Below are 11,334 nucleotides of genomic sequence, written 5' to 3'. Positions count from 1 at the left end.
TATCCCTGCTCTTAGGATGGTTAGTGAGGACTACATAACAGCATTTGTTCCAACGATATCCTTTACACCAATATTTCACATGGTTTCTATAGCTCTATAGCTCTGTAATGGATCCTCCTGTCTTCACAAGCACCACTCACATCATGACTTCCTGCAGACAACAAAACATGACACCCATTTAGGTTGTAATTAAAGCAACTCAACAATGTAAAGAAATTTTACCAAAAATATAAAAAAAATATATATACATTTTTTAAGTTTAAGAGATTTATTTATTAAAGAAACAAAATAAAATTGTTTCTGATTTCAATAAAATATTGATGTATTTTTTCACGACAGAAGCAATGTGTTTTCGCCAGTGTTCATTCCCCACCCAAAACTGTAATATAGTTCAGATCTTTCTTACATAGAAATGCATTGAATAAAGAAGAGAGAATCAAAACACTACAACTTCTAAATGATATAAACAGTTTAACTTGAGAGTCTGGAGAAGTTGATAAGTAGGAGGGAGAGGGATGTATAAGAACCATTTGTGGGTTTGGAGTTTGTATGTCTTGTGGTACTTATGCACAATTGTGTGCCACGATCTGAGGCACCGAATCAAATGACTCCGTTTCGTAATCTTCATAGACATCATTGATTATCTGTTATTCTCTTCCTGTTTTTGTTTGGGTGATAATTCCCCCCTCAGTGGCAGATAGCAACAATTGCATTCAATAGGCTAGTTTTGACATAAGGCTCTTACTCAATATTCGTTAATAAAAATAAAACATTCAGGTTTATTCTGTTTTTATTGAAGAAACACACGTTAGTTAAATGTCCACATGGACATAATTGTGACAATTTAATACGTTCAGTCTGTAATATATACAGGTTAGGGAGTGAACGTTAATTATAATAAGAGTTAAATGGAGAAAATCGGACCTCTCAGAAATGAAATTGGATGGCCCACACTTCAGCTAAATATATTTGACCTAAACCCTAGAAAGAAAACAAGTGACCCTCCCCTCTAACCCAAAATAAATCATTAAAACAAAGTGGAAAGCATTGAACACGTCTCCCGTTTATCCTCACATCCTGTATAGACCAGAGCCTTAAATATTTCATATTTCTCCAATGCCAAATCAGTTTGTCTTGTTTGCAACGAAACTGTCGCTGTTTGCAAATAATTAAATCAGGAATCTGAGCATGGTACTTTCAAAAGTTTGGCCAACCTTTCCACTTAAGACAGTCAGCCTACACTCTTAGAAAAAGATGTGCCATCTCAAACCTAAAAGGGTTATTCGGCTGTCCCCTTACATACATTTTGATTCATCCTTTAAAAAGAAAACGTAAACAATAAATAATAATGAGAAAGGGTTGGGGCAGGGGGTGACAAATAAAATAACACATGTTTTACTGTCAATCTGGACACATTTCTTCTGATGCCTTAGTACACTGAGATCCTCCAGTATTTTCCCCCATAAAGCTTGTCTGGTTCTTTGGGACCAAGGATTTAATTCTGTCACTGCTCCGCTGCTACTCCCTGCTGGAGAGAAAGTGAACCTTCAGTCACTCAGCTAAAACCATCATTTGTGTGCAGTGTGGTTTCCCACTGGATTCACAATCATAGCAACATGTTGTCAGACGAAGTTAAAGGATGACAGCAAATGAAAAGGCAAACATGCTGCATGACTGAAGAGTAATGTTATGTTTATGCTTTACACAGACCTATCTCTGGTGTTGGGCCACTGTGCTGTAGACCACATCATCTGGTTCTGCTGCCTGTAAGAGAGGAGGAACACACACACACACACACACACAGTCACACACACAGTTATAATGGTGATATACAGCGCCTTCTGTATTGATGCAGTACACAGTAGACACATACAGGCCCAAATAAGTTAGTCAAATCATCAACGCAGTAGTGCAGCTTTTTATGTAGGCCTACATTTGGTTGGGTCTTGTTCTTGGTGACCACAGTGCTGTATGTCACTGCATCATCAGGTAATGGAATCTGTTCATAGACAGACGCACAGGGAGTTATTCAGAAAACACAAAACACATAATAATTGTCAGCCCAATCTTTGCATTTTCTTAATATTTTAACTGGTGTTATTTAGCATGCTTAAACAGTCACAGTATACACATTAGTTCATAATAACTATTCGCCTAGCTGTGGCTAGAACACTGCTAAACATGGAACATAACATCAGTAAATACTGTACATTTGGTTGGACCTTGTTCTTGGTGACCACGGTGCTGTATGTCACTGCATCATCAGGTAATGGGTCCTGTTACACAAGGAGTTATTCAGAAAACATATACATCCATTTTACATTCTACTGTCATGACGTTGGCCTCTTTGAGTATAGCAACCCCATCCCCCTCTCCCTGCCCCCCCCCCCCTCCTTCCCTTGCCTCCTTCAACTAGGCTGCTGTGGTCAGAGGTCGAAAATTCCTGAGAAGACCTCATGGACACACAGTTATAGAGAGTAGTTTTTCATGGAGACAAAGACAATCCTTCCACCTCACAGAACATGAGGTATGAACAAATTTCATGTTCCAGAGAAAGTGTAAAATATCGGTGAAGAATCCAGCTACGAACTGGTCCGTTTGTCACAACTTGGGAAGCTCAAGAGAGACGGTGTGGCCACATTACCATAACACTGTTTATATAATAGCCTCAGATATGAGGTTTACATCTAATTGTTGTATAAGATGAATGAGTGAGTATGATACGGTTTGTATAATTGTGTAATATGATTGTGGACTGTTTAATTAAGAAAAATACAATTCCCTTTTGATTTGAACTTAATCAGAGGACCGCCCCTGAGCCCAGTTAGGGTCAGACATCCTGGGACAGCCCTTTTCTGCTATTCCGAATAAAACCCAACTTTGAGAAATTATCTCCAGACTAAGCTTACCTCAATTACAAGATGGCTAAAGGTGTAGACCATTGCTGAATCTTTTTAAGCATACCACGTGGTTAAACTCTTAGACTATCGATACCGACAGAATAAGAACAAGTCAATGGTATTGATTACTAGTCTGCAGCTAGGAATTCGGCATCTTTGAACGCGAAGAACGACAACCACCGAAACATTCATTCTATAACGAATATCACTCTGAACAATCCCCTCTAACCACAACCGAGAGAGAGAGAGAGAGGGAGAGAGACGGACAATTCTACAAAATAAATGAACTTTTCACCAGCAATCTAGATGACTGAGCGTAAATATATTGATTGATTGCAATTGTTCCCAACTGAGTGAGCGTTCATGTGTAAGGATTAGCATTTCAATTGTTATAATTATTAACTCTGTAGTGACTTCTTAGTCGACCCCCCACTCCCCTTTTGTCAAACAAGCCACCATGCCGGTTCAGCCCACTTGTCACGCCCTGGTCTAAGTATTTTGTGTTTTTCTTCATGTGTTGGGTCAGGCCAGGGTGTGGCATGGAGTTTTTGTATTGTGGTGTGTTTTGTCTTGGGGTTTTGGTGTGTATGTATTTGGGATTGTAGCTAGTGGGGTTATCTAGCAAAGTCTATGGCTGTCTGGAGTGCATGGAGCAGCCAGAGCTGTCAGTCTGCTTGGAGCAGCCAGAGCTGTCAGTCTGCTTGGAGCAGCCAGAGCTGCCAGTCTGCATGAAGCAGCCAGAGCTGCCAGTCTGCATGGAGCAGCCAGAGCTGCCAGTCTGCAAGGTGCTGCCAGTCTGCAAGGAGCTGGCAGTCTGAGTTTGAAGTGGGGGGCTGAAGTTTGGTTGCAGATGGTTTAGGTTGGTTTGGAGGGGGTTAGGTTGGTTTGAGGGGGGTTGAGTTGGGTTGCAGAAGGTTTAGGTTGTGTTGGAGGAGATTCGGTCAAAAGGGTTAGGTTTAACCTGTTGTGTTGATCCTCTGGTGTGACTCATAGTGCTGTAGGTAATGTTCTGCTCAGAGTCAGCAGACTGCTGAAAGAATGAAACACAAACCTTGTTAACATTAAACCATGTTTTTTTTTACAATAAGCCATAGAAGAATGTTGTACCTCATGCATACTGACATGTATTAGATATTTTTTTGCAGTTTAATTTTTCCCCAGTAGTTAAAGACCCACACTTAGCGCAGAACTTTTATTTTTTTATTTAGTCATCTTTAAACTGTTTATTTTAATATTCACATACTGTAAGAGATGGGGTTATAAAGTGTTAGTTATGACTAACTACTAACCAAACAGAGCCCTAGAATATCAAGAAGTGAAAGGAACAGATGAGTGAGAAGATAACATTATCATAGCTTACTACTGTGGTGTTTGGTGGTTGGTCCTTTGCTTTCTTGTCCTCTGAAATATAGAAAAGAGGATGTTGGTACTAATGATCTTTCATGTCAAACCTTTCATTTGTAGAAGCAAGAAATCTACTGTATTTATAATATTCTGCAAATGACATTAGTCATAAACATTATACATTTTAAATATCATTTAAAAAAATACCTACTATGTTTTCTCAACATCTTAAATGTGACCAAGGTAACAGCTATCAACACCACCAACAGGCTCAGAGGAATGAACAGGAATTCCAGCCAACTGGAAAATAAAATACAATCAAATTGAATTGAATATATAGATAATTTCAGGCGTGGGAAAGTGGTAAATGCTTAAGCAAAAACATTTAAGGAAGGTGTTTAATTTTGTATAGATTTTTCTTTATCTGAAAATGAAACAGGCAGATAGTTTTGTAATGTGGGGAACTACAGTTATTATTGTTAACCCAGACACTGGTCTCTGGTTTGATCAGCCTTGCTAGTCACAGGTGTCTCTACCAAGGTTATTATAGTTTTGTGTTTTGATTAGTTTTATTTCTATTTGTTTTAATATTTTTATTTGAAATTCAGTTTAGTTTCAGTTAGTTTTCAGATCTGATTTACTAGTTTTCAGATCTGATTTACTAGTTTTATTTAGTTTAAGGTTAACTTTAACATTTATTTTTTATATTACTTAGATTCAGCTGTAGCCAACGCATGGGAGGTTAGGAGTTTATGGGATGTCACTTCTTGCAACTGTGGGACAGTAACGCACGAGGTGATGGGTAAGGTCGTGGGTTAGGTTGGGTTTAAAGGTAGACTCGGTGAGATTACATAGATGCACAAAGTAAACAGTAGTAGTGTGTCAATAGCAGCAACAACCAGGAACATTATAGCGAGAGGCTAAACTTTTCAGTAGTTTTGGTCAGTAGCTATGATGTTGTAATAGTGTGAAGGGCACCCTTGCACATGGGCAGATACTCTGTGTGATTGCCAGAGCTTGAAACACCTTGAAAGTTATTTTACATATCAGTTAACCACATCATGGCTGCATTCCCCTGCTCAGACATTGCATGTATCAAATCAAATCCATGTTTATTTGTCACGTGCGCCGAATACAACAGGTGAAAGTAGACCTTACATTGAAATGCTTACTTACAGGCTCTATCCACCAATAGTTTCATGACACGTCATCGACTGTGCAGTCAGGCACCAGACTGTTTTACCATATGACGTGGTCAGGTGATATAACATGTACGTAAAATACCTATCCAGGTGTTGTAAGATCTGGCAGGCGTCAGCAACGTCTGAGCAGAGGAATATAACGGACACGTTATAGCGATCTGTTGTCTGACTGCACAGTCGATGACGTTGCACGCTACCATTGGTTGATGCATGTAATGTCTGAGCAGGGGAATGCGACCAATATCAGCAGTGCTGCTGGTGGCAACAACATTTTGCAGAGTATACCTTTAAAGGAAAGTCAGTCTCAATGTGACACGTCAGATTCAGAAGCTTTAAAGCAACGTTGAAAACCCCATTTAATTTTTGCCCATAAAACTAAAACTGAACATGATCGTAATTATTTATGTTATATTTTAGTTCGCTTTGGAGATAAAGAAAATCATTTCACTAGTTTTAGTTTTTTAAAGGTGTGTTAATTATTTTATTTCAGAAGTTCACTAAATAGTTTTCATTATTTGTTTGTATTTACTATAATAACCTTATCCCCAACACCCTTACACTATCACCAACTATTTAGATGACTGTAAAAGTGAGGGAAATAGTGAAGAATGAATACTGACCTCTGGTGCTTCTCATCTGTGTTCTCGGTAGTTTCAACATTGTCCCTGTTTGTAACAGAAGGAGAAACTGTGGGCAGAGAAGTGTTAGACTTAGCACTGGTTAGTGACGCTTGGTGAGAGGTCAGAGCTTGTGTTGCTGTGAGAGGCAGAAATTATAAATAAGCTCCAAACTGACTGGTATATCATTAATATTCAAATTAATAAAATTGGGTAATTGTGATGTTGATTGAAACTAATCACTGTCAGGCGTCCTTAGCTAATGTGTGACACGCATTTGAATCTAATTAAGAGCGTCTGCTAAATGACTTAAATGTAAATGTAAATGTAATTCAATGAATCCATTTTCTTAATGATATTTAACATGAATGACCGGATAAACTCAAGAGAATGTGTTGTCCAGAGATTTCCACTTTGTTTCAGAAAAGGTCTTTCAATGTTCCTTAATCTCTAACAACACTGGATGAATAAAAAGAGGTTATGTGGGATTGCTCTGTACTTACTTGTGATGGTGCTCTGCGTTGTGGTTGGTTGATTGACAGTGATATGAACAGGCATCTGTAGGTTTCCCTTTTCGCACCAGTACCAGCCAGTGTTCTCCATCATCAATCCACTCATAGTCACCATTAAGACATAACCGTTGGTGGTTCGGCTCTGGTCCTGCACTAACTTCACAAATGTTCCATCTAAAGCTCTAGAATGTCCCACAGCAACACAAGAGCCTCCCATCCTGCACCACCTCCCACTGCTTCTTTGTGAACTATAGTAACAGAGCACAGTGACACTCCCTCCTACAACTCCAGTCAGCTCTTGTTGGTCCACATAGAGTTCTGGAGTACCTGAACACAATGATAGAGGCTGTGATTGGAGGAGTCTGACAAAACATACAACAATATATATTGGAGACTATCTAGTCATTATTGAAATTCATATTACACTGAGAAAGTGTAAGTTGAAACACTGGTTCAGTCACTGATAGTATGTACAATAGACAGACTATAGCATACAGAACAGACAGTGTGTTTGATGATGATACAGAAACATGTGATTCTATCAAACACACTGTCTGTCCTGACCCAGGAGGTGCACATAGATGTAATATACCAATATAATTTGGTGAAAATATGCATGACTACTTTGTAGAGGGAAAAGTAACACACTCATCAACAGGACTGTTATGGAACATTAACATGTGAGACATTACTGAGCACTACTATTAATTCTGCATTAATGGACATTAATGGACACAGCAGTGTTTGGATCTTACCTGGAGTAACAGATATCTGTAGTCTAACCCCATCATCTGCCTCCTTCTTCCTCTCCACAATACACCAGTAATAATCAGAATCACTAGGACTAAGACTTGTCATGGTCACAGTGAAGACTCGCTGGTTGATGTCATCAGAGACTGAGGTCTTTCCACTGGTCTTAGGATGGTCAGTGCGTACTACAGTAGAGCAACCAAACCAATAATATCCCCTACACCAGTATTTCACATTGTTTCTATATCTCAGATCATAGAGACATGGGATGGTGATGGAACCTCCTTGCTTTACAGACACATGACTCACTGTGGACACACTCTGTGCATCTGTGGACACAACAACAGAGAACACATTTAGGTACTTTAATTTTACCCAGCTGCTCATAAATCCCATCAGATGATCAGCCAAACAACTTGATCTACTGTAATGATTGAATTTGTGACTTCTATAAAAAAAAGGCAAACTGTGGTCACACCATGTGTTTGTAACACCAGACAGTAACTGAGACATGTAACTGCTGATGTTGACACACCCATGTCCATCCATTAGAACAGAGGCAACACTTGAACAATTAAAGTCATATTTAGCTTTGACATGGAAATTACTACACCACTAAACTATGGAGAAAATCTCGAATTAATCAACTAAAATATCTATTTAAAAATAAAAAAAGATTCAAGTTTGGGAATGTTTAGAATACATACACCTTAGCCAAATACATTTAAACTCAGTTTTTCACAATTCCTGGCACTTAATCCTTGTAAAAATTCCCTGTTTTAGGTCAGTTAGGATCACCACTTTATTTTAAGAATGTGAAATGTCAGAATAATAGCAGAAATCATTATTTATTTCAGCTTGTATTTAATTTATCACAGTCCCAGTGGGTCAGAAGTATACATACACTCAATTAGTAGTTGGTAGCATTGCCTTTAAATTGTTTAACTTGGGTCAAACTTTTCAGGTAGTATTCCACAAGCTTCCCACAATAAGTTGGGTGAATTTTGTCCCATTCCTCCTGGCAGAGCTGGTGTAACTGAGTCAGGTTTGAAGGCCTCCTTGCACGCACACGCTTTTTCTGTTCTGCGGACAAATTTTCTATAGGAATGAGGTTAGGGCTTTGTGATGGCCACAACTTTGGAAGTATGCTTGGGGTCATTGTCCATTTGGAAGACCCATCTGCGACCAAGCTTTAACTTCCTGACTGATGTTTTGAGATTTTGCTTCAATATATACACGTAGTTTTCCTCCCTCATGAAGCCATCTATTTTGTGAAGGTCACCAGTCCCTCCTGCAGCAAAGCACCCCCACAACATGATGCTGCCACCCCCGGGCTTCAGGGCTGGGATGGTATTCTTTGGCTTGCAAGCCTCCCCCTTTTTCCTCCAAACATAACGATGGTCATTATGCCCAAACAGTTCTATTTTGTTTCATCAGACCAGAGGACATTTCTCCAAAAAGTATGATCTTTGTCCCCATGTGCAGTTGCAAACCGTAGTCTGGCTTTTTTATGGCACTTTTGGAGCAGTGGCTTCTTCCTTGCTGAGCGTCCGTACCGGTTATGTTTATATAGGACTCATTTTATTGTGGATATAGATATTTTCCTAACCGACTTGCCAAATCTATAGTTTGTTAACAAGATATTTGTGGAGTGGTTGAAAAACAAGTTTTAATGACTCCAGCCTGAGTGTATGTAAACATCTGACTTCATCTGTGGTAAACCAATTGACTGGATTGTTCTTGACATCTACTGTAGTACATTGAACCCAGAAAAAAACTATTCTGCAAAATATGTAACTTGCACATTTGTTTGAATTGATATTGATAGACACAGTCACTTTTTATCTTCTATTTAGTAATAATATGTTACTTCTCTTTTACTTGAAGTCTCATTTACATGTGGTAAGCAACAACTAGAAATACAGAACTGTTGAAAAGTACAAGATAAGTCAGAAGATAAATCATTAAAAACAGCATGTATCTATCACCTGACCACAAAATGCTGAAATCCATAATGTGACCACAATGTCTATGGGCAAAGTAGACAGAACATTACAGGTGTTATGACTTTCAGCATGTTTTCACTGATTGACTTGAAGGAACTAAGCCCAATAATATCAAACAACTAAAGGTCTTCGTTCACTTACCTGAGACTCCAGTGAGGAAGAACAGGATGCGCAGGAGAAGGAGGAGATGTGGAGCCATGAATGGATGAGAGAGAACGTCTCTGGTAGTATTTATGTTTGTGTGGGAGTACTGGTGTGTCAGCAATCAAGGCACCCAGTCAACTGACTACTTCCTGATTCACATAGACATCACTAACTTCAACTCTCTTCCTGCTTTAACAACATAGTTCAACCATTGCCCTGTTCCAGACCTTGTGTGTTCAATGATGTTGAACTGTTGAAAACCTGACCAAGGCTGATATGGTCAAAATGTGTCAAAATGTATGCTAATACATATGCTTGTTTATATGATGATTATTTATGGAATATTCGCCATCCTTAATACACTGATAACCTCGTAACCACTTTACACCTTGGCTATATTCATCGAATGAGTTACAATGGTACAGATAAAGTACGTGTAAAATGTACCTTGGCTGGTTGGGTCATTCCTACTTCGTGGTGGCTTTTCTGTCCTCAGGAAATATCACTTCTTATTCAGTATATATATTCAAAAGTGGTTTCCAATAGACTTTAAATACAAAGTCAGGTGTCCTTTACCTTAAAAACACAAAAATATGGATCTTCAAAGAAAGTTTTCCTCATTTTAGCACTTTTCTTTCAGTGGATGTAGACGTTTGTACCATGTCCCTGGGTGTTATTCATCAACTTCCATGGGAAATATGAGCCAGAAATATAATGTTTAAAATCTTTCTTCAATATTTCATAGTCTTTGTTAAAATAATTCTCTCAATCATTTTTTTTCATGATTATTGTATTTATTCTTGTTGAAGATTTTCTGTGTCCCTGATATCACTTTCCCCCCTGTTAGTTTGTTGTACTTCTCCTTTAAGAAAACAACGTCTTCTTACAATTACACCACATTCATAAAGTGTCACAATTCTATTGGTGGGGAAAAAAACGGTGCATAGCTGAATAAATATAAACACTCAGTTGTATCTATTTTTACATTTGTCATGTTGTTAGTCTGTATGTCATATTGTTGGTCTATATGTCCCACTTAAAATATATTTGATAAAGAAGTTGAAATTATTCTAGCTCAATATTGCACACTCACAAAGTTATGGCTAATTTAGGTTACAAATTTCCATCCTGTTAGCTTCCACCCTGTTAGGATTATGCACCTAACAGGTTGGAAAATGCACCTAAACAGCTTGACTTATATGTTTTTCTGAAAGTCAAACATGTCCTTTTCTAACAGAATACAAAAAAACATACACATATGAATACATTTTTTTGTAAAGTTATGAGGTCCAAATGTCACCAGATTATTGGAATGAGCCGGTTGTTCATTGGAGGGTGTGCAATTCAAATAATTAATCGTAATATTAAACATTCATGAACATACAAGTGTCTTATACAATTTAAAAGCTTAAATTCTTGTTAATCTAACTGCGTTGTCCGATTCACAATAGATTTTTACAGCGAAAGCAAGCATGCGATTGTCTGAGGACGGCGCCCCACATCAACATATTTTTCAACCAGCACAGGCTTCACAAAATCACAAATAGCGATTAAATAAATCACTTACTTTTGAAGATCTTCCTCTGGTTGCAATCCCAAGGGTCCCAGCTACAACATGAATGGTAATTTTGTTAGATAAAATAATTCTTTATATCCCAAAAAGTCAGTTTAGTTGGTATCATCGATTTCAGTAATCCACTCGTTCAACATGCAGACAAAGGAATCCAAAAAGCTACCGCTAAACTTTGTCCAAACAAGTCAAACGACGTTTCTATGTAATCCTCAGGTACTTTAAAATTTAAATAAACTATAATATTTCATACGGAAAGTAGTATGTTCAAAGGAAAGTAAAATTAGTA

General features: G+C 38.1%; 1 protein-coding gene across 4 annotated transcripts; it reads right to left on the bottom strand.

Moving 5' to 3' along the window:
- Positions 1–772: 772 nt before the first annotated feature.
- On the bottom strand, positions 773–9,609 carry LOC124040771 (polymeric immunoglobulin receptor-like). Of its 4 annotated transcripts, none has more exons than XM_046357863.1 (11): positions 9,473–9,609; positions 7,331–7,654; positions 6,567–6,902; positions 6,067–6,133; positions 4,456–4,544; positions 4,261–4,301; positions 3,862–3,930; positions 2,211–2,276; positions 1,934–1,999; positions 1,711–1,764; positions 773–1,528 (listed from the first exon to the last, which is right to left on the bottom strand). In XM_046357863.1, exons 1-10 carry the CDS (start codon positions 9,528–9,530, stop codon positions 1,711–1,713), a joined length of 1,170 nt encoding a protein of 389 aa, XP_046213819.1. In that variant the 5' UTR covers positions 9,531–9,609; the 3' UTR covers positions 773–1,528. The 4 variants fall into 4 exon arrangements, with proteins under 4 accessions (XP_046213819.1, XP_046213818.1, XP_046213820.1 ...); XM_046357862.1 differs by having other exon boundaries at positions 773–1,525; XM_046357864.1 differs by having other exon boundaries at positions 2,223–2,276.
- Positions 9,610–11,334: the final 1,725 nt, after the last annotated feature.

The sequence above is a fragment of the Oncorhynchus gorbuscha genome, linkage group LG08 (assembly GCF_021184085.1).
Source record: "Oncorhynchus gorbuscha isolate QuinsamMale2020 ecotype Even-year linkage group LG08, OgorEven_v1.0, whole genome shotgun sequence".
Classification (NCBI taxonomy): Eukaryota; Metazoa; Chordata; class Actinopteri; order Salmoniformes; family Salmonidae; genus Oncorhynchus; species Oncorhynchus gorbuscha.
Note: the sequence above shows the minus strand (reverse complement) of the source record. Positions and strands in the feature narration are given on the sequence as shown.